The 21,446-nt window shown below is 36.9% G+C and overlaps 1 protein-coding gene across 2 annotated transcripts in view; it reads left to right on the forward strand.

Annotated features, from left to right (window-relative positions):
• Nucleotides 1-21,446, forward strand: part of PARD3B (par-3 family cell polarity regulator beta) — a 1,020,722-nt gene that overhangs the window by 126,082 nt on the left and 873,194 nt on the right. For both annotated transcript variants that reach the window (XM_043577601.1, XM_043577602.1), the window contains exon 2: nt 20,251-20,352. In XM_043577601.1, coding sequence (XP_043433536.1) covers nt 20,251-20,352 — 102 coding nt within the window. The remainder of the gene's footprint in view (nt 1-20,250; nt 20,353-21,446) is intronic.

Here is a 21,446-nt window from a genome sequence, read left to right on the forward strand (position 1 = left end):
CTTAGTCCTTTGGCTGTATTTCCTGATAATAGTTTTGTTGGGTATGTGAATGTCAGAGAGCAGGCATAGTAAGAATTTGTCTCCTCTGCTCATTAGTGAGTACATACAGGATGAGGTAGAATGAGGCAGACCAAGGACTAATCAGTGTATTTTAGCGCTCTCCCCTTTCTTTTTTACTTTTTCTTCTTGTTTATTGGGCATTAGTTTAAAAGCCTGTGTTTAATAGGAACTTTGGCATATGTAAATATTTGATGTGAGTATTTGCTGGGTTCAGTTTTCATTTGCTTTTTCATTGCCCTTATGAAGAAGACTGGAGAGGATGTCTGTACTGATTTAGAAATGTTAAGAATTTTGGGGAGTGGCTTTTCAGTATCCTGCAGTGTATTAATCATGTTTATGTCTGTGACGTTCTTGATATTTTTTTGACTTTGTTCTTTAAGCCAGGCTTTTAAAATTCTTTGAAAAGTACAAAATGTCCCCACTTCATTGTTTTAAAAAATGATTAAAAAGTATAAAATTTTTGAAAGGTGTTGGTATAGCCTTGAAGGATAGGCTGTGGCTATTGACCATATGGAAGGCGGAGTCCTGTCCAGGAATGCCCCACCCTACAGCTGTTTGGCTCCCCTTGAAAGGGCTTACAGGGACTCTGCCAGCAGAATAAGGATATTCTTCCTGGCATGGCTCTTCTGTGCCATCTGGTTCAGAGCTGTGGCCCTACACTCAATGGCAGATTTTCTTACTTTGGAAGCAGTGAGCCACATTCTTCAACCGGTGGATAAAAAATTCCAACCATTCCAATTATCCATGCCTATGACTTCTTCTATTCTACACAGATCACAGAGCATCAAGTGCCAACTCTTTAGACCCAGACTCAGGAAAATTGTGCTATAATCCTGGCTCTGCCACTGGCCAATCTTGTGACTTCAGGGAATCCGTTCACCTACTCTGGGCCTCGGTTTCCTCAGCTGCAAAATGAAACGATTTGATTAAATTTCTTTTTTGATGAAACGATTTGTAACCTCTAACCGGTAATTTTCATATACTCATAGGAAAGCTGTATTGCAAGGATGTAGAAATTACTGGGATAAATAAGGTTTAGCACTGATGTTGAGTGGCACATTTCTTAACATGTTTCACAGGATATCAAGGACACTGGAGGAACATCTTGGGCAATGTGTGAGCGGTTACAGACTCTTAAAAAATTTTGTGACTCTGCCTTGGTCCTTGAACAGATGATTGTTTGGTGATTGTTTCCTGTTGTTGGCTGGTGCAGTTTTCCTTTCTTGAACTTCCTCTGGTCCTAACCATTTGCCTCATGTCTCAATAAGACATTATGCATATGACAGTCACTGGTAATTGAGTGTGCTGCTTGTTGAGCTCGTGCTGCAATTGTAATGCTGGGTTGGGCTCTTGAGTGGGGAAGTAAAGGAAGTATATTAAGGTGATGAAGACATTGCCCGTACACTTGAGAATGAAACATACATACAACTGGTCATAGAGGCAAAATGAAATCTATATGCGCAAAGTGTGAACGAGGTAACATAAGGGCTTTGTAGAGGGAAATTCTGGTGGGAGATTGGGGAAGGGTTTACATGTGAGATGAGGAAGTAGCTGAGTTGGACCTAGAGAAATGATAGCTAAGATTTAAATAGGAAGAGAAAGAAGAATGGTCATTTCAGGCAAGGAAGAAGAACTTTTTGGATTGAAGCAGCAGTAGGATTCTAAGTACATGACTTTAGGAAGGCCACAAAGTATTTGAAGAAAAGAGAGTAGATGTAGACAGACCATTGGTTGACTATTGCTGTAATGTGGACAAGAGAGGGTGGTTAACTTTACTAGGGAGGTAGTTGTGGAAGTGAGGAGGAAAAGTGGGCAGATTTGAAGTAGATTTAGAAAAAAAACAATTGACAGAATTTGTGGATGGATTTCATAGAGAGGTAAGGGAGATGGGTTTAGATGAATCCTAAACTTTTCGCTCACAGAACTGCAAAAGTACTGTCATTCACTGAGAAAAGGAATGCGTAGAGGGTGAAAGGTCATGCATGTACTCAGTTTCAAGCAGGTAGATTTAAGGCATCTATAAAGTATCTATGTTGAGATGTCACAGTGGATCTCAGTAATAAGTCTTAGTAGAGATGTGTTTGGGAACCATCTACTTAAAAAAAAATATGACTATATTTTTGGAGCAGTTTAAGGTTCACAGAAAAATTGAGGAGAAGTTACAGAGATTTCCCATAAACTTTTACCCTCTCCCCTACACATAGCCTCCCCCATTATCAGCACTTACTAGAGTAGTACACTTGTTATAACTGATGAACCTACATTGCACATCATAATCGTCCATAGTCCACATTACGGTTCATTCTTGGTGTTGTCATACTTTTGTCCAGACATATAGAATGTACATCTGTCTTTTCATTGCCCTAAAAATTCTGTGCTCTGCCTGTTCATCCCTCCTCTGCCCCAGCCTCTGGCAACCACTGATCTTTTTACTGTCCCTCCAGTTTTGCCTTTTCCAGAATGTATATGACATTGGAATCATATTGCATGTAGCCTTTTCAGATTGGCTTTAACTTAGTAATATACACTTAAGGATCTTCTATGTCTTTTAATGGCTTGATAGCTTATTTTAGTGCTGAATAATATTTCATTATCTCGACATACCACAGTTTATTTTATTTACCCACTTACTGAAGGGCTCTTGGTGGCTTCCAGGTTTTGGCAATTATGAATAATACAGCAATAAACATCCATGTGCAGGTTTTCATGTGGACATACGTTTTCAACTCCTTTGGGTAAATACCAAGGAGCTTGATTACTGAAGTATATGATAAAGGTGTGTTTAGTTTTGTAAGAAACCACCGAAGTGTCTTACAAAGTGTCTGTGCTATTTTACATTCCCACCAGTGAATGAGATTTCATGTTGTTCCACATGCCTGTGAGCATTTAGTTCTGGGCTTTGGCCATTCTAATGGGTATGTAGTGGTATCTCATTGTATTAATTTGCATTTCCCTGACATGATGTGGAACATTTTTTATGTGCTTTTTTAAATGTCATCTGTATATATTCTTTGGTGAGGTTAACTGTGAAGGTTTTTGGACAATTTTTTTAAGTGCTTATATATTTTGAGAGAGCAAGAGAGAGCATACACGTGAGTAAGGGACAGGCATAGAGAGAGAGAGAGGGAGAGAGAGAGAATCCCAAGCAGCCTCCATGCTCAGTGTAGAGACTGACACAGGGCTCGATCTCACAACCCTCAGATCATGACCTGATCCAAAATCAAGAGTTGGACACTTAACCGACTGAGCCACTCAGGCACCCCTTTGCCTTGTATTTGATCTTCGTGGGAAACTTCCGCTTTCTCACCGCCAAGTATGTTAGCCGTAGATTTTTTTGAAGATATTACTTATGAAGTTGAGGCAGTTCCTCACTAATCCTCCTTGCTTGGAGTTTTTATCACGAACGGGTATTGCATTTTGTCTAATTTTTTTCTGCATTTATTGACATGATCATGTGATCTTTGCATATTGATGTGCTGGATTACATTAATTGATTATTAAACATGAAACAAGCTTGGCATACCTACAGTAAATCTGAGTTGATGGTAGCAGTGTATAGCTATTTTCATTCACAGTTGTTTTCAGTTTGCTAATGTTTTGTTGTGGATTTTTATATATATGTTCTTGAGAGAGATTGGTCTGGGTTTCTTGATGTCTTCATCTCATTTTAATATTAGGGTAATGATGGCCTCACAGAATGAGTTAGGGTGTATTCCCTCTGCTTCTGTCTTCTGACGGTGATTTTAGGGAACTTGTATGATTTTTTAAAGACAATTTTATCATTTCTTTCTTAAATGTTTGGCAAAATTCATCAGTGAACCCATATTAACCTGGCACTTTTTGTTCTGGAAGGTTATCAGTTAACAGTTCAACTTAATAGATACAGGTTTATTTATATTGTGTATTTCTTCTTGTGCGAGTTGTGGCAGATTGTGCCTGCCAAAGAATTGGTCCATTTCATTAAGGTTATCAAACTTGTGCACATAGAGTTTTTCAGAGAGTTCTCTTATTTTTCTTCTAATGTCCAGTGGAGTTGTAGTGATGTCCTCTTTTTCATTTCTGATACTGGTAACTTGAGTAGTCTCTTTTTTTCTTAGTGTAAAGAATCCGCTTGCATTTATTGATATTTCTCTATTGATTATTCATTGTCAGTTTCATTGATTTGTGCTGCAATTTTGTTGTTTAATTTGTATTTGCTCCTTTTTTCTTTAGTTTCCTGAAATGGAAATTTAGAATATTCATTTTAGATTAATTTTTCTTTTCTAATATGAATGCAATTGTGTAAGTTTCCTGAAAGCACTGCTTTTGCTCCATTGTGTAATTTTTTTCTCTGATTCTCCAGGAGTCTTATATTCTCTTGACTTCAAGTATTACCTGTTTGTGTTGTTCCTTTCTGTTTGTTTTTTGTTAGCCTCTGATTTCCATGGGGAGCCATAAATAGTGAAAAGTAGTAGAATCTTGGTATTTTGTAGTAGAACTTGGTATTCTCACTGTGACTTTGGCTGTGCCTTTTATGTTTTGGACTCCGTCTTTTAGCATGTGAAGGACTTGTAAAAATTTCAGAGAAGAGTAAGAAAAAGTATACTTAATGAGGTAGTTATGAAGAAAATCAGAATTTTGGTTAGTTTTGTATAGAAAAAAGAAAGCAAGGGATGATTTGATGATAAACTTCCATGTTCCATTGTGGAAAGAGGTATAAATAAATAAGCCTTCCTCCAAGTTTATGAAGTATGACTCACTGTGGAGGTGATCTAGGATCTAGTAATTTTTCCAATCTGAAAAGATTGAGTAAGTGCAATAGAGGAGAGAAAGTACGGCCGGAGTACTTTCCCATTGGTAAGTGTGGCTCTAGAGATCAAATGTGTGGGCTTGACATAGCCTACTGGTGACATCAGATTGGCCTTCCTTAGCTGGCATCTGTTGTGATTGGTTAGTGCCTTTGTGCTTCAGGTTACTAAGTTTTTGATATACTTTAAGTTATCACTGGCCCAATTTTATATTTTATTTCATCCCTAGATTTTCTATCTCTATTTCATATCTCTGTTATGTCTTGGACTGTTTCAAAACTAGTGCTGCTGGGTGCCCGAGTGGTTCAGTTGGTTAAGCAGCCGACTTCAGCTCAGGTCATGATCTTGCGGTCGGTGGGTTTGAGTCACGCATGGGGCTCTGTGGCTGACAGCTCAGAACCTGGAGTCTGCTTTGGATTGTGTGTCTCCCTCTCTCTCTGCCCCTCCTCCACATGCTCTATCTATCTCTGTCTCTCAAAATAATAAACAAACATTAAAAAAAATCCCAAACTAATGCTGCTCTTGGGTAACATTTGCTGGGATGTTAGGCCAAAAGTGAATGTGACCCAACATTTCATGATGGCTGGGCTTCTAAATTAATACTGAAAATTTCTGAACATGTGTCTTCTAGTTACTTAGTTAACCTAAATTATAACCCTTTTTATTCCAAACACAACTCTTGAGATGGGTCTTCTGATGCACTAATTTTTACTCATATTTAATTTGGAGCAATAGAGGCACTTTAAAAAAAGACATTAAAAAAAAAGACAGTATAATGTGTTTGACTCCTGGTTCTACGCAAAATTAAGACGCTTTAAAAAAAAAGACACTTAAAAAAACAACAACAGTATACTATATTTGACTCCTGTTCTAGGCAAAATAATGGCCTCCCAAAGTTGTTTACTTCCTTGTTGTCAGAACCTGTGTATATATTATGTTACATGGCAAATGAGAATTAAGGTGGCATATGGAATTAAGATTGCTAATCAGTTAACTTGGAGATAGGGAGATTGTCCCGCATTATCCTGATGGGCCCTATGGAATCACAGGAGTCCTTGTATGTGGGAGAATTAATCAGAAGAGGTCAGACTGGGCTGGCCATTCCTAGCTTTAAAGGTAGAAGGAAGGCCTTGACCCAAAGAATGTGAGAAGTGCTAAAAAGGCCGAGGAACAGATCCTGCCCAAGAGCCCCCAAATTAGGAATTCAGCTCCACTGACAACTTGATTTTAGTCCAGCGAGAAGGGCATCAGACATAAGAGCTATAGAACTATAAGACAGTAACTTTAAGGTACTAAGTTAGTGACGATTTGTTCTAGGAGGAATAGGAAATGAATAGTATCCTTATTTATTACTATTGAACTATAGGAAATACTTCTCATATTCTAGATTCCAGGCATTTATAATTTTCCTAGAAAAATTAGCCTATTTTCATTTTATCAAAGGCAACCATGCTCATTTTCAAAGAGAGTGTTATTTCTTGCCTGTATAAAATTGGGCACAATCTGTTTTACCATTGAATGTTTTTATATCCACCTGCATTTTGTGACCATATATACATATATACACACGTATGTGTAAATGTATATATACCATATATAGAAAATACTATAAAAATATATTTTGGAATAATTTACTATACATTTTTTGATATTGAGGTCAACTCTTATGACTTACATATTAAAGTAACTTGACATTATTTTTGGCAAAAGGTAGACTGTAACAAGGAGAATGTATTTGAACATTCTTATTGGAATGGCTTAGGGGGTATGACATTAGCACCGTAAGGAATGACAGACAGTCATCTCCTGTTTGGTTCATCAGAGAACACTATTCCTTTGGCTGCCATAAATGTCAATACCAGCCATTGGCTTTGAACTTTTGGAATCTGATTATAGACAAAGTATGGTTATCATTACAGAGGAGAATGCAAATGTTTTCCACTTTGATAATGTATAAGGTAGAGATGACAGATATGGAAAGTAAAAGGGCAGAAGGACAGAAGAGTAGGGACTGTGATGTTCTCTTTTACTCTGAGCAATGAAGAAATGCAGTCTTTAGATGATAGAATTAAAAATAGAAGTTTAAGTTATTCACTAAAGATAAAAGTAGCCTTTAAAGGACATATATTTGAATAACAATATTGGGAAAAAGAAGAATGGGGAAATTGGAGGACTCTACACTTAGTTGCCATCATGATATCAAAGCCAAAAAAAGGTGATTTCTGAAGTCATTGAGACTGTGAGAAGTGCTTATTTAGAGAGGAGCTAACATTTAGTTAGACTAAAACAGATGCCTAAAAGAGTTGCTTCTGGAGAATACCGTGGACCACCCCTCTGTACCGTTTAATTTTTACAATCAAAGTAATTCTTACACACGGTTTAAAGCAGGAGTTGGCAAACTCTTTTTGTAAAGAGCCAGATTGTAAATAGTTTAGCCTGTGCAAGCCCATATGACACCTCCGCGGTTGCAGTGTGAAAGCAGCCATTCAGATGCTCACATGAGTGAGCATGGCCGTGTTTCACTAAACTTAATTTACAAAAATGGATGATGGGCAGGATTTGGCCTGTGGCCCATAGTTTGCCCATTTCTAGTTTGAAAGGTCAAATAGTGCTAAAAGGCCCCAAACTAAAAACAGGGGTTTATGGATTCCCCTACCAGGCTGCTTCTAAGAAGCACCCACCCTCAACCTTTTTTTTTTTTTTTAGCTGTCTTTTTTAGGTACTAACAATACCTTTTTTAGGTAGTAATAATTCTAAATAATTTGTGAACCAAGGGATGGCAGTGTGCTTTTATTTACGAATAAAGAACTTACTGCTATCTCTTTTTTCATCAATCTTTTTATATCCTATTAGGGTACCTGAAAATTATAACTTTCTTATCCTTTTTCCGTTTTTCTACCCCATGGTTGCCCAAAATTGTTGGAATGTTTGGTTAACTCTGTATTCAGTGTTTTTACTACAGTAGCCATGCAGATGTTTACTCTTCAGCCAATAACTATGATTCCTTCCTGTCCCGTACAAATTTTTGCTTTCCCTGAAATTAACCTATTTGATTTGCTTAGTTTTCTTTGAGTCTCATGCTTTCTTTTCTCTCCTAATAGTGGCAGAAAATGACTCTGTAGTACCGTTTTCTTTAGATTTAAGTCTGCCATAAAATCTGACAATTTTGTGTAGTTCCTTGATAACCTCACTCCTGAAGCCCTTCATTGTGCTGATCCTGTCAAGATCCGTTGCTCCCCAAACTCCTGCATGGCTGTAATGTTAATTGCTATCACTATTTCTTAGGCGGGCATTCCTTTCTCATGTCTTTGGTGTTGGGTCCTCTGTTTCCCGTATCTCTCATTTTGGAGGCACATATTCCCCTAACTGCCTATGAGGAGTGGCTGGGGAGGAAGACCACTAGCTTTCTGTAGTTGGATGGGGTAGCAAGACTCGAATGCTCTGAACATGGGGTACTTGTGTTCAGCTTTTCCTGCTTCCTTTCCTGTGCTTTCTGTGTTCTTTTTAGCTTCATCAGTGTTCCATCCATTGGATTCTGGAGGAATGGCCCTGTTGTTGGAAAAAGAGAGTTAACAGTAGTGGGAATAGTATGTCAATACTTCTGAAAATCAGAGACTGCTAATCCTTCACCATTCCTATGATTGCCATACTGAAAAGAAGTTTTATACACAGTGAGCAGGAATACAGTTGATGATGTCTTTATGTTTCTCTTAGAGTTACATGTTTTTATAAACACAGCAGTACCTCTTCTGATATAAATTAAAATTCTCTTTTCTATGTCTTGATTTCTTCAGTGATGAAGCATAAAACTTTCTGTGTTTGAATAAAGATCTGGAGTCTATCTTGGGTACTTGTAGAATACTTTAAATCTTCATTCATTCATTTATATACATAAAGATACACACACAATTAACATTATCTGTCAAACTGTACTTTAGAATTACCTTACAAAGATGCTGGCATCATAGCAGCAATAATGGTGGGATTTAATTGGCTACATTCAGCAAAGCTTGAGTTGTATGAATTTGCATTCTCAAATTCCTATTAAAATTCATTTCATAGCAGAATGCTTTTTAGGGTTTCATAATAAATTATTTAAAAAGTTATAGCTTCTCCTTCTCTTTGGGGACGTGGCTGCTTCCATTCTTTGGCTGTGGGCTTTGCATTCCTTTGGACCACACAGGCTTCTAAAACCTTGGCATCCAGGTCTTTGGACTATAAAATTTCATTGAAAACAATTAACGGAAAACAGGATTTAAAAAAGAAAATCAGCTGTTTTCTTTAAAATTGTTTTGAAACACCGTATTTCAGCATTACTAAATTAGTAATGGTTTAATGTTTTGGAAGTATTTCATACTGGGAAATTTTTGAAATAGATGTATCAATTAAATACAAGTACAATTTTTGTTAATTTCAGACTTTAACATTTGATTTTCCTGATAGAACTTTGATTTTAAGATTATAATGTATTTAATCCTGAAGATTTAAATAAGACTTAAACTTTTATGCATTTAACTCTTAGATTCATAGAAAAAGGAAATTTCCATATTCTTGTAAAGTGAGTGTACTGTGATGATGTAGGCAGTAGATTTTAAAATAATTAAAAATTGTCCTTAAAAAAAAGAACTTAAATATCTGGACCTTTTTTTCCTCAAATAAGTTTAGGTTAATTCCAGGATGAAAAAAAAAATGAACCTTTAAATGAACCTTTACATTTCTTTATACAAAGAAAACTGAGATTATGGTTACTTCATGAAACTGAATGAGAAATGGCGTGAGGTGTTTAACATTCTCTTTCAATATTTAGTTGATAAATGAAATAGAAAGTGAAGTATATGCCTTGATGCTTAAATATTTTTCTTCCTACTTGAAAAGGAGAGTAAGTAGTAGTATCAAAATTTGGATTATGAGATAAAATCGAAAACCTACCCTGGAATTGTTGGTGCTCTCATATGGAGACTACTTTTGTTTAAGATGGGATAGCACAAGCCAACCACAACCTTCTTTGTGGCTTCATCTTTTATTCGGGTGTTCCTGCCCCTCTCCCCCAGTAAGATGGGAGGACCGGTCTCGGTGGTCTGTCGATAAGAATCCGCTCATAGCCGGTGGATTCCTATGAGTTTCTGAACTCGTGAATTTACTAGTCAAGGATTGAAAACCCCACATTTGGGGTCGTCAGTAGGGAAGAGTTGTTTTAGAGTGAGAAAGTAGCCTATTTAGTACAAGGTACATAATATAAAATTCTCAGGTTTTCATTTTGTTTCTCTACCAGAGTAATTCTGTTACCTAGGATTGTAGAAGACCCCTTTCTTTAAATCTGTTCATAAATTAGTGAATTTTCAGGTTACACAGCAAGACACAGAATAACTGATAGATTGAGACATGTAAAATTTGTTTTGCTCAGACTTTCTGCTTGGAGATGCTCTATAACTGTGGAATCATGCTGAACTTCTGAAAACTTTTTTTTTTAATTGAAGTATAGTCGATGCACAATGTTACATTAGTTTCAGGTGTACAACATAGTGATTCAACAGCTCTGTACATTATGCTTACGAGTGTAGCTACCATCTGTCACCATGCTCTATTACACCATCGACTCTATTCCCTATGTGGAAAACATTATTCTTATAATACAGACGAGATTTCTTCTTGCCAGAAGTTCTCTAACTTTAGGTTCAAAGCCCCAAGGAACTTTGAGGTTCTAGATGCTGTAGGTTTGAGAGTCAGAAGGACTCTTTAGGATTATGTAATTCTCACTTCCATAAGTAATTACATTACATATATAATTCTCACTTACGTTAGGATTATGTGTAATTCTCACATTGTCTGCAGTATAATCCAGATAATTTATCTGGTGCTTAACTGAAAATACAGTAATTTGCCAGTCCTAGTTGAAAAGCAGGTAGTGTCAGACTCGAGAGAGATGTTTGTCTCCGATATGGTATCTCCCTGAGAGATTACCAGTGATAATCTTGACAATAAGAGATTTTTGTCTGATAACTTGAAGAGCCCAGTGCCCCATAAACTGTGGTTCTATGTTTGAAATAGCAAAAACATTTTCCTTTGTGTTCTATGGTTTAAACAAACCTAAATCATGTCTTAAGATGAATGAGCTGAACTTTTTCCGTTCACCCATATTGGTGTTCTCCAGTTCGTTAATGACCACCCCTTAAATTTTGAAGAAAATACTATAAATATGGTGTGTCCACTTAGTATAGAATGAGATTATTACTTGCTCTGTTTTGGACACAGTACTATTATCATAGCTCACGATAGTGGTAACATATTTAACGTATTTGTCACACTGTTGACTCATTTAAGCCTGTGGTTCATTAAGCCTCCTCTCTGGGTCTTATAAGTTTTGAATGATTGATGGTCAGTAAGCTACGTTTTCTGTGGGTGGGGGAACCCAGCCTCTCTGTCTTTTGGGACTGTTACATTCCTTTCTTTTATTTGCCCTAAGATTTGTTCTTATAATTTTAAGGAAGCTAGTTCTAAACAGCTTTTTTAGAGGTCTTATTTAATGATTTGTAGTCATGGTCATGTGTAAAGGGAACTATTATGTATTTCAGGTTGAAAAAAGAAATCCTATTTTTTGAAGCAAAGAGTCCTTAAATTATGAAAAGATTTTTTTTATTAAATTTTTTTTTCAACATTTATTTATTTTTGAGACAGAGAGAGACAGAGCATGAATGGGGGAGGGTCAGAGAGAGGGAGACACAGAATCTGTAACAGGCTCCAGGCTCTGAGCTGTCAGCACAGAGCCTGACGCAGGGCTCGAACTCACGGACCGCGAGATCATGACCTGAGCCAAAGTCAGCCGCTTAACCGACTGAGCCACCCAGGCGCCCCGAAAAGATTTTTAAAGTATACCACACATACAGAAAAGTGCACAAGTAAGTGTAGCCAGCACATCAAGAAATAAACCATGACTCTTGAAGCCCCTTTGTGCCCATTTTCTACTCACTGCCCTTTCCCTCTCAAGGGGTAATCAGTATCCTGACTTCTAACATTATGAAATAATTCTGCCTGTTTTAGAGCTTCTTGATGGAATCAGAGTATGTACTTTTTTGGGTATTTGACTCCCATCAGTGTTACGCTGTGAGATTCACCCATATTGCTGCATGAAGTTGTAGTTTATTCATTCTCGTTGATATTTAGTATTCTGCTGCATGGACATGGTGCTTACTCATTTTACTGGTGATGAATATTTGGGCTATTCCAGATTTTTAGGTGTTAGGAATTCTCTTATGAATCTTACAGGACATGTATTTTGGTAATTCTATATACTTGCTTCTGTTGGATATATATATCTAGGAGTGGGATTGCTGAGCTATGTAGGATGTTTATGTTCAACAGTTTAATGAAATGTACACTCCAGCGATCAGTGTCTGAGAATTCTGGTTGGTCATAACCCTAACTCATCCTTAATCAATTTGGGGCAAGATGAACATCTTCAGAATATTGACTCTGTTAATCCTTGAAACTCTTCTTTAGTTTTTTGTAAAAATTGGTAAGTTTTAGCATAAAGGTTTTATGCATTTTTGTTAGACTTATTCCTAAATATTTGATTTGATGATGCTATTATAAATGTTGCTGTTTTTTAATTTTTGAGTTTTCTGTTACTGGTTTGCCTTAATTGTAGGTTTGCCTTGCTCGCTAAGATACTTTTTACTGTGAATTGGTGGTGAATAGTCTCAAGTGAATCCATTGTGATCATCTAATTTTTATCCTTTTTTCCCTTACTTACTAGGTGACTACCTCAGTTGATTTTTGAATTTTAAACCACTCTTGCATTAAGGGAATAAATCCTTTACGTATATCACTGAATTTTGATTTACACATATTTTATTTGAGATTTTTTTCATACTTATCCATATGCAAATTTTTGTAAATTTTATAATTTTGTATAATGCCCTTGTAAGGCCTTTGTATCCAGGTTACATTGTCCTCATAAAAAAGGATGGGAGAGGCGCCTGTCAGTTAAGCATCTAATTCTTGACTTAGGCTCGGGTCATGAACTCACAGTTTGTGGGTCCCAGCCCCGAATCAGGCTCTGCGTTGGCCTTGCAGAGCCTGCTTGGGATTCTGTCTCCATTTCTCTCTGCCCCGTCCCTGTTTGTGCTCCCCCACATCCCCTCTCAAAATAAATAAAAATACACTTAAAAAAAAAGGGATGGGAAATTTTTTCTCTTGTAGTTTCTAGAAGTATTTGTACGAGAGTGACACCCTTTCTTCCTTAAACATTAGGAAGATATTATCTGTGAAGTAATCTGAGTCTGGTTCTTTATGGGAAAGTTTTAAAATTTAATTGTTGTCTTTGTATTTCTGTTTCCCATTTTTGGCCAGTTTTGGTAAGTTGTATTTTTTTTTATTTTTTTTTTTTAATTTTTTTTTTTTTCAATGTTTATTTATTTTTGGGACAGAGAGAGACAGAGCATGAACGGGGGAGGGGCAGAGAGAGAAGGAGACACAGAATCGGAAATAGGCTCCAGGCTCTGAGCCATCAGTCCAGAGCCTGACGCGGGGCTCGAACTCACAGACCGTGAGATCGTGACCTGGCTGAAGTCGGACGCTTAACCGACTGCGCCACCCAGGCGCCCCTGTATTTTTTTTTAAATGTTCATTTCATTGCCAATTTTATAGGTCTAAATTTTTACCATATATGTTTAATGGTTGTAAAATCTAAGATGGTATTGCTTGTCTTTTTCCTTGATAGTGGAAATTTGTGTGTTTTTTCTTTTTTTGTTTGTTTTTTGATCAGTTTTGCTAGGTATTTGCCAATTTTATCAAGCCTTTCATAGAACCAACTTTGTTCTATTTTTTCTTTTTATTAAATTTTTTTCAATGTTTTTATTTTATTTTTGAGAGGGGGGGAGGGTGAGAGCATGAATGGGGGAGGGGCAGAGAGAGAGAGAGAGGGAGATACAGAATCTGAAGCAGGCTCCAGGCTCTGAGCTGTCAGCACAGAGCCTGACATGGGACTCGAGCTCACGAACCGAGAGCTCATGATCTGAGCCAAATTCAGAGGCTTAACTGACCAAGCCACCCAGGTGCCCCTAGTTTTTTTCTCTTTGTTTCCTTCCCTCTGTATTTGGGTTTGAATAGCTCTTTTTCTAGCTTCTTGGGCTCAGCTTTTCTTTTTTCTCATATTTGCATTTAAGGCCATAAATTTGCCATTAAGCACTGCTTTAGCTGCATCTCATAATTTTTTGTATGCTGTTTTAATTATTCTATGTTAAGAACTATTTTTCAAATTGGATTATTCGGAACTGTATTTCCAAACAGCCTGGCATTTTATAGGTGTATTTCTGGAATTGACTCTGACTTTGATCAAAGAACATATTCTCAGTGATTCTGGACTTTTGAAATTGGGTGTATATTCCATATGCACTTGTAGAGAATGTTTTTTCTAATCCTTATGGATATGGTGTCTTATACGTATGGAATATAAATAGGTTAGGTCCCTTTGTTAATTGTGTTAGTCAGATGATTTATATCTTTGTTTCCTACCAAAAGTCTCACTGTGATTTTGGATTTACTTTTAAAGATTTTTTTTTCTTCTTCAAGATTTATTTAAATTTCAGTTTAACACCCATTATACTATTAGTTTCAGGTGTAGAATTTAGTGATTCATCACTTACATACAACACCCAGTGCTCATCACAAGTGCCCTCCTTAATACCGATCACCCATTTAATGCATCCCCTCCCCTCCAGTAACCCTCAGTTTGTTCTCTATAGTTAAGTGGATTTGTTTATTTATTTATTTTTAAAATATCTGTCCATTTTGGCAGCATATGTATTGAAGTTATCAGGTACCTAGGTTTAGAATTGCTTTCTTTCCATTGGATTGATCCTTTTATCATCACGAAATGTTCTCCTTTACCTTTAGTAATGTTCTTAAAGGCTCCTTTATCTGACATTGGTATGGCTGTATCAAGTTTTTTTTGGTAGGTTCATAGATTTTTAAAGCTGGAGTAAATTTACAGGTGGACTTATTCACGTTTATTTTTTATATAAATTGAGGTTTTTAATTCTGTTGAGTTTGCTGGGTATTACTTTCAACCCAGCATAAAAACCCTTGTTGCAATTCTAGTTCTCTTGAGTTCCTTAGAAACATGATTAAAATGGCATCACTTGTGTTCCTGTCATACTCTTGGTTAATCTTTTTCAGGAAATTAGAGGCATGTTCTGAAGTCAGGGCCAGCTCATAATATCAAGATTTATTACTTCCTTTTCTGGCTTCATTCTGTCCTTTCAGTTGTCAGTGCTGCTCTGCTAGGCTTTGCTTAGGCATCGTTTTCAGGAACTGCTTTTTCCCTACACTGTCTGTGGTTGATTATTCAGAGACTCTTGCTCTGTACCTGTCCCCAAACAGTCTCTACACTTGTTCTGACTACTATCTCCTTCCTGGGTGCTGGTGTTCTGGGGCACCATACTCTCTTTTGGTCTGGAGTAGTTGGGAGAATAACTGCAGAGGATTATGATAGAAGTAGTTAAAGTGTGCATGGATGAAAACCTTCATAATTCTCTTCTGATGCCTCAAGCTTCATCTCTGCTCTGAGCAGGAAGATCTTTTTCCATTTCTTCTCCAACATTTAATTTCATGATTATGAGGAATTATGTTCTGAAGCTTCTCTCACCTGGAAAACACTGGACACACTTAGGGAAATATTTTGGGGCCTTCCATTATTGCCTTGTCATGTCCTCTACACTGTGACTTGCATGTGCTGTGTTGTGCAGAAGGCCAGAGAGCCTTCATGTTCACTGTGGATGAAGAACTAAGGTCCAGAGTAGTGATGACTTGCCCGGATCCATATACTTAAGCAGCAACAGAGATGGATCTGATCCCCTGCCTGATTCTTAGGCAGTTGTGATTTTTGTTAAATTTTCTTTAAGTTTATTTATTTTGAGAGAGTGAGTGAGTGAATGAGACTGAGCAGGGGAGAGGTACCAAGAGAGGGAGATAGAGAGAATCCCAAGCACACTGATAGTGTGGAGCCTGACATGGGGCTCAAACCCAGGAACTGTGAGAGCATGACCTGAGCCAAAATCAGGAGCTGGACTCTTAACGGACTGAGACACCCAGAATCCTCTGTTAATATTTTTTAATTAGTAAAAAAAACCCCAACCCTTATTTGCTGTGTTTAAAAAACACATTTTGACTCTGCTGTTTGTTAAGCATTTACCCTTGGGCAAGTCCGTTCACGTGCCCATGCCTTGCTTTCCTCATCTGTAAAATGGATTGATAACTATTTCATGAGGCTGTTCGAGGTTAAACAAGCTAATCCTATAAAACTCATAGTACCTATAGCACCTGCCCTATAGTAACCACTAAAGTTATCTGCTTTGATGATGTTGACGATCAAATGGTGAAATGTCATTTTATGGATATATTTCACCAAATTCATGAAATTAAATTCTACACAGAAAATATTTAACTTTCCATTAACTTTAATTTTGCAATTGTTCTTGTATTCCAACAGGTACAATTATTTGTGTCACAACATGAAGTCACCGAAAAACCAATTGCATTACTGAGCTCTGTAATTGTCACCACTGCTAAATACAGCTCTTTTCCAACACTGGCTCTTTCTTTGTAGTGCTTGCCTCACTTTTGAACCTGCTGCCATTGCAGGCTATTTTTTCTCTTTTTTGGGCCAGACGCATTTAGCTTAGAAACATCCATGTTTTCCCTCATTTGATGATTGACTCCATCTCAGTGCTTGGTAGTCACAGCATCTTAGTATCTGGCTTCTCAGTCTATTCCTCCTGATATTGCAGATGAAAATTATTATTCTTCAGGACTCTGGCTAATAGAGATTTTCTAAGGTATAGGGTCAAATTTCATGTCTTCTACCCACAGTGAAGGATATTTGTTGCTGTTAATATCCGTGCCTATTTGGAACAATTTCTGCATTGATTAATTATAAGTTTCCTATAATTGTGGTTCTTTCCATAATGCATATATTTTTGTTTCCTTTTCCAATTCATCCTTGTGGCTATTTTTAGTTTTAAAGTTCTAGTAGTAATTAAGTATGTATTATTTAAAAATAATGATAAGGAACTATCAGAAATAGAGGAAGCAATGCGTGCTATGTTATTTTTTCAATACTTTAAGAACCTAGGAGTATAAGTTCTAAGATTTATTGTGTAACACTTTTACTACAGATATTTTTGAAATAATTTAAGTTTTATGTATTACAGATATTTGTGCAATAGAGAGGTAAATTAATGTCATGATCCTGAAAAATACAGTAAACTTTCCCAAATGATTGTGTGAAACAAGATGCATGTGTGAACATCTTTTCATATTTGATCAGTTTTATTCCTGATGGTCATAAAACTAAGTAAATGAAATGCAAAATCTTGACTGCAAGGTAATGGTTGAATTTTTACATACATAAAGGAGTCAGGGTGAATTTATGGTCTTATAATGGCTGTTGGCTGCTAATATTGTACGTATATTCTTAAAGTGATCTATAGCACTATGGTGAAAATACCGTGGGGACAAAATCACAGTTGGTATGCGCTGGGTTTGTTGATTTACCTCCCTTGGACATGTAAAATATTAACTGAGGCTCCTTTCATATAACTTGTCTATTTTCGTTCAGAATTAGGTGTGTGCTCATCATTAGTCTACTCTTTGCTAGAGTGTATAAAATGGCAGTGCCAAAGTGAGATGGCAGTGTCAGAGTTGCAAACAGTCTTTTTATATTCTGGCACCATGTATTTCACTTAATTTTTTTTTTGATTGAATGTACTATTCCAAAATGTATCAAAATAACTTTATTACTTGATTTAGTTCTGCAAAACTTTTAAATCCTGTACTCTTTCGAATCACAATTAGACCATTAGAAATAAATGTCTTAGTTACAACTCCTAGGGCTTATTTTCCAGAACGTCCTAGAGCCCGATGTGTGGGATAGCAGAATGCTGTGGGACTTAACGGCCCCATGGAGCTGCCTCTTGTCTGCTCCCTTTGCTACTGATCAGATCCTGTCCTTCGTTACTTCCTGAGTTTCCCTATTTTAAATTGCAGTGTTTGGTTTTCTTCTTTCTGTTCCTACCTCTAGGCAGGAAAACAGGCATATTTTAATTTACACTGCAATTGTTGGGAGTAGTTGTTTACTTCAATCTTAGGTGATAAAATCTGCTTTTACAAACGGAGCATGAGAAAAAAGCAGACAACTTAATAGAGGTCTTTTAAGTAATTGAATATGTAAAAAAAAAAAACAAACTCTTTAGAACTCTTCATAATACATCACCTTTTACAAACATGGTCAAAATCAACAGATTTCATCTATAGTGTTGTAATATATCAAAACCCAATGGACATTAATAGAAATTAATTAAGTTGCACTCCCTTTGTAAGAAGGCAATTTTTACAAGGAAATGTAATACCCTGTAGATTTCAATTAGAAGTCCTGGGTGTATTTGGAAAAACTATGTTGCTCGTAGCATGGCCATAGCCAAAAGACTGAATTCCCAAAGATGACTGGGGGAGCTCTTTCTTTTCTGTACGGTCCAGTGGCTGTTACATAGTGTTTGCCTACTCTGGTGTTCTCCTTATTTAGAATCTAGTCTGTTGTACTTAGCTTACCTTTTATAGCATGTTGACCTTGAGTTGGTTTAGATCTCTGATTAAAGAATCTGACCGATGGGTGTGCTTTGCTATTCTTACCTGGTTATACAGTGGCTGCCTTTTTTTTTTTTTTTTTTTGGCAATCTCTCAGGGCAAGAGAACCAGGCAGTTAAAGTTTCCTAATCATTAGTGTTTCTACCTATAAGTCTAATATTAGATGCAACGAAATTCCTTTCATTTTACTTGGAATAGCTTGTCAGATACTTGATAGAAAACTTAATTTTGAAGTCAAAAGCCTATCTAAGAAGAATTCCTTTGGATTTTTTAAGCCTATGACTTGATCTAGTCAGATTACTGAAAAGCTATGTTCTTGGGTCACATTTCAGTGTCCCTCTGAATAGATGCTTTAAAAGCTTTACTCTTATTTAATATAGTATGCCCTTGCCTTTTATTAGGGAGCGGGTAAAGGGGAGGCTCTGTGACAACCATTTCTCTTAGCTTTTGTAATATTGCAGTTGAATTCTGTGGGCTGTGTTAGTTCTTCTCCTTTATAAAGATTCATTTGGTAAAGGCTTAGGGGTTTATCCTAGAAGAATTTCCTTCTTGTAAACTGGCACGTTATTTGTTTTTTGTGTGCTTTATATAAAGCTCAAAATTTTCCCACTTTGAGAAGCTTTCAGAGAATCACAGAGCCAAATCGATGATAGCTTGGGTATTCTGTAAAAAACTTACTAATATTTTTCTTCATTCATTGGCTCATGTTCTTGTCTCATTATTATGGTTGCCTTTCATATCTTTTCTGGAAATAGGCAGTATGTAAATAACCCAATGAGCTACATCATCTAATTCTGAGTTCTAGCATGAGTATGTAGCCACATATAGAATTAGGAAAATAACTTCCTTTTCTTAGTCCTTACATTCCTGAGTAGGTTTTTTAAGACATTACTTGGAAATCTCCTAAAGCACTACTGTGGTTGAGTGAACTGTTTCAGCTCCAAACCCAGTTCGACTTGCCGCCCTGTGGAGCCCTTGCTCCAGATGTCATCTCAAATCTTGGAGTTGAGGACATGCATACAGCCTGGAGATTTAAAAAGATAAATCAGTGGTTATCCCATTCCACTTGATAGATTGTAAAGTGATGATCGCCATCAAAGATTTCTGCCCTTAGATTTTTTTTCCTCCCCTACAGCTTTGAGAATCTGAGTGTGAATTTCTAAGCCCATTTCAGAGTACCCCCAAGAAGACGTTTTTCCCCCCCAAAGTATTCTTGGGATTACCTCGTTTGAAGTTATAACAACTTTCTTGAAATTCCTTGTCAAATAACAGTGGCACTTTATTTTTGCATGGTGATTTATCTTCTAGGGTAATTGATGAAATATGTATACTTTGATTTACTGATTTACCTGAAATAGGATAAAAATACCAAATGTTTATTGAAATAAAGAGGTAACATTTATTTATGGTGTTCAAACATTTTATTACTAGGGCCTATTTTTAATGAGTCAACTTATTATTATTTTTTTTTATTTAAATTTTTTTTTCAACGTTTATTTATTTTTGGGACAGAGAGAGACAGAGCATGAACGGGGGAGGGGTAGAGAGAGAGGGAGACACAGAATTGGAAACAGGCTCCAGGCTCTGAGCCATCAGCCCAGAGCCTGACGCGGGGCTCGAACTCATGGACCGCGAGATCGTGACCTGGCTGAAGTCGGACGCTCAACCGACTGCGCCACCCAGGCGCCCCATATTTTTTAAAAAATTAAAATGTAGTTTTAAAAAGCTCAAGTCGTGAAACTTGTTGATTGTTCTACCATAGGATCCTGGCTACTGGGTGAAGATTCATCACTTAGAATACACGGATGGAGGAATCCTGGATCCAGATGATGTTTTGGCAGATGTCGTTGAAGACAAAGATAAGGTAGATGACTAAAACTGTTCCTCTTTGTTTTCCTCTTTAGAGCTGTGTGTTTCCTAGAGATTGAGATCCTTAACAAACTCATGTGTCAGTTATTGTTAAAAGATACCATCTGTTCAGGTTTCACCTGAACAGCCTATAAATCAAAGTTCTTCATCAGATGCTTGGAAAAGCTTTGTCAAGGTTTGGGAATCTGTTTATGGTGGCCTAATTAGCAGACACTTCATTCCCAAGGGTTCCTCATGTGTCTTAGTAAATTAGTGTCAGGCTCTGAGGCTGTTGGAGCTTTCATTGCCATTGTTGGCTTTGGGGTTTATTCTTGGCCCTTGCTAAATATTCAACTCAATGCCTGTGATTTGAATGTGTTTCAAACTAGAGAATACAGTGGGGAGAAAAGTCTTACAAAGAACTATGGTGAAATTTTTTTATTTTTTAAAGCAGCTGGCAAACAACGGTCTTTTGTGATAGTCTTTGTTTCCATTGCTAAAGTAAAACAAAAAATAAAAAAACAAAAAAGACCACTAAATTGACTATTGCAAAAAGGTTGAACATATTTTGCCAACTATTTGAGAATACTCCCACTGCAAATATCTTATTTTAGTAAGATTTTTCTTCTGATGGTAAACTGGAAAATATGAGAATAAACTATTCAGTTGCCACACACAGGATTTTTGCTGTTGAGACACATTGTATATTACATCTGTGTTGGGCTCCTCTTAGCAATGGTTGAGGTGTCCTCTCTAATTGAACTCCAGCTCTCCTCTACGAGTGATCCTGGATTCAGAGTTTCTCTTCCTGTACATCCTTAGGATGTTTGTTCTAGGCTATTTATGTGTGCTATGTTTCTCTCTTTTGCTTTTCTGCACTCAGGGAGGTGTGTGTGTGTGTGTGTGTGTGTGTGTGTGTGTGTGTGTGTGTTAACCAATTGCACCAGAATATGGAGAAGTGATTTATTGAACTCAGGTAAAATTTACATTTTTCCTTTCCTGTAAGATCTTTTTGGACTGTTCAAATTTACATTAGTCTTTGCCAACATTCTATCCATTTTTTTCCCCTTATTTTTCTGTTGAGCAAACTCAACTCTGATTTGCTGGTTT

Source organism: Prionailurus bengalensis, chromosome C1 (assembly GCF_016509475.1).
Source record: "Prionailurus bengalensis isolate Pbe53 chromosome C1, Fcat_Pben_1.1_paternal_pri, whole genome shotgun sequence".
Lineage (NCBI taxonomy): Eukaryota > Metazoa > Chordata > Mammalia > Carnivora > Felidae > Prionailurus > Prionailurus bengalensis.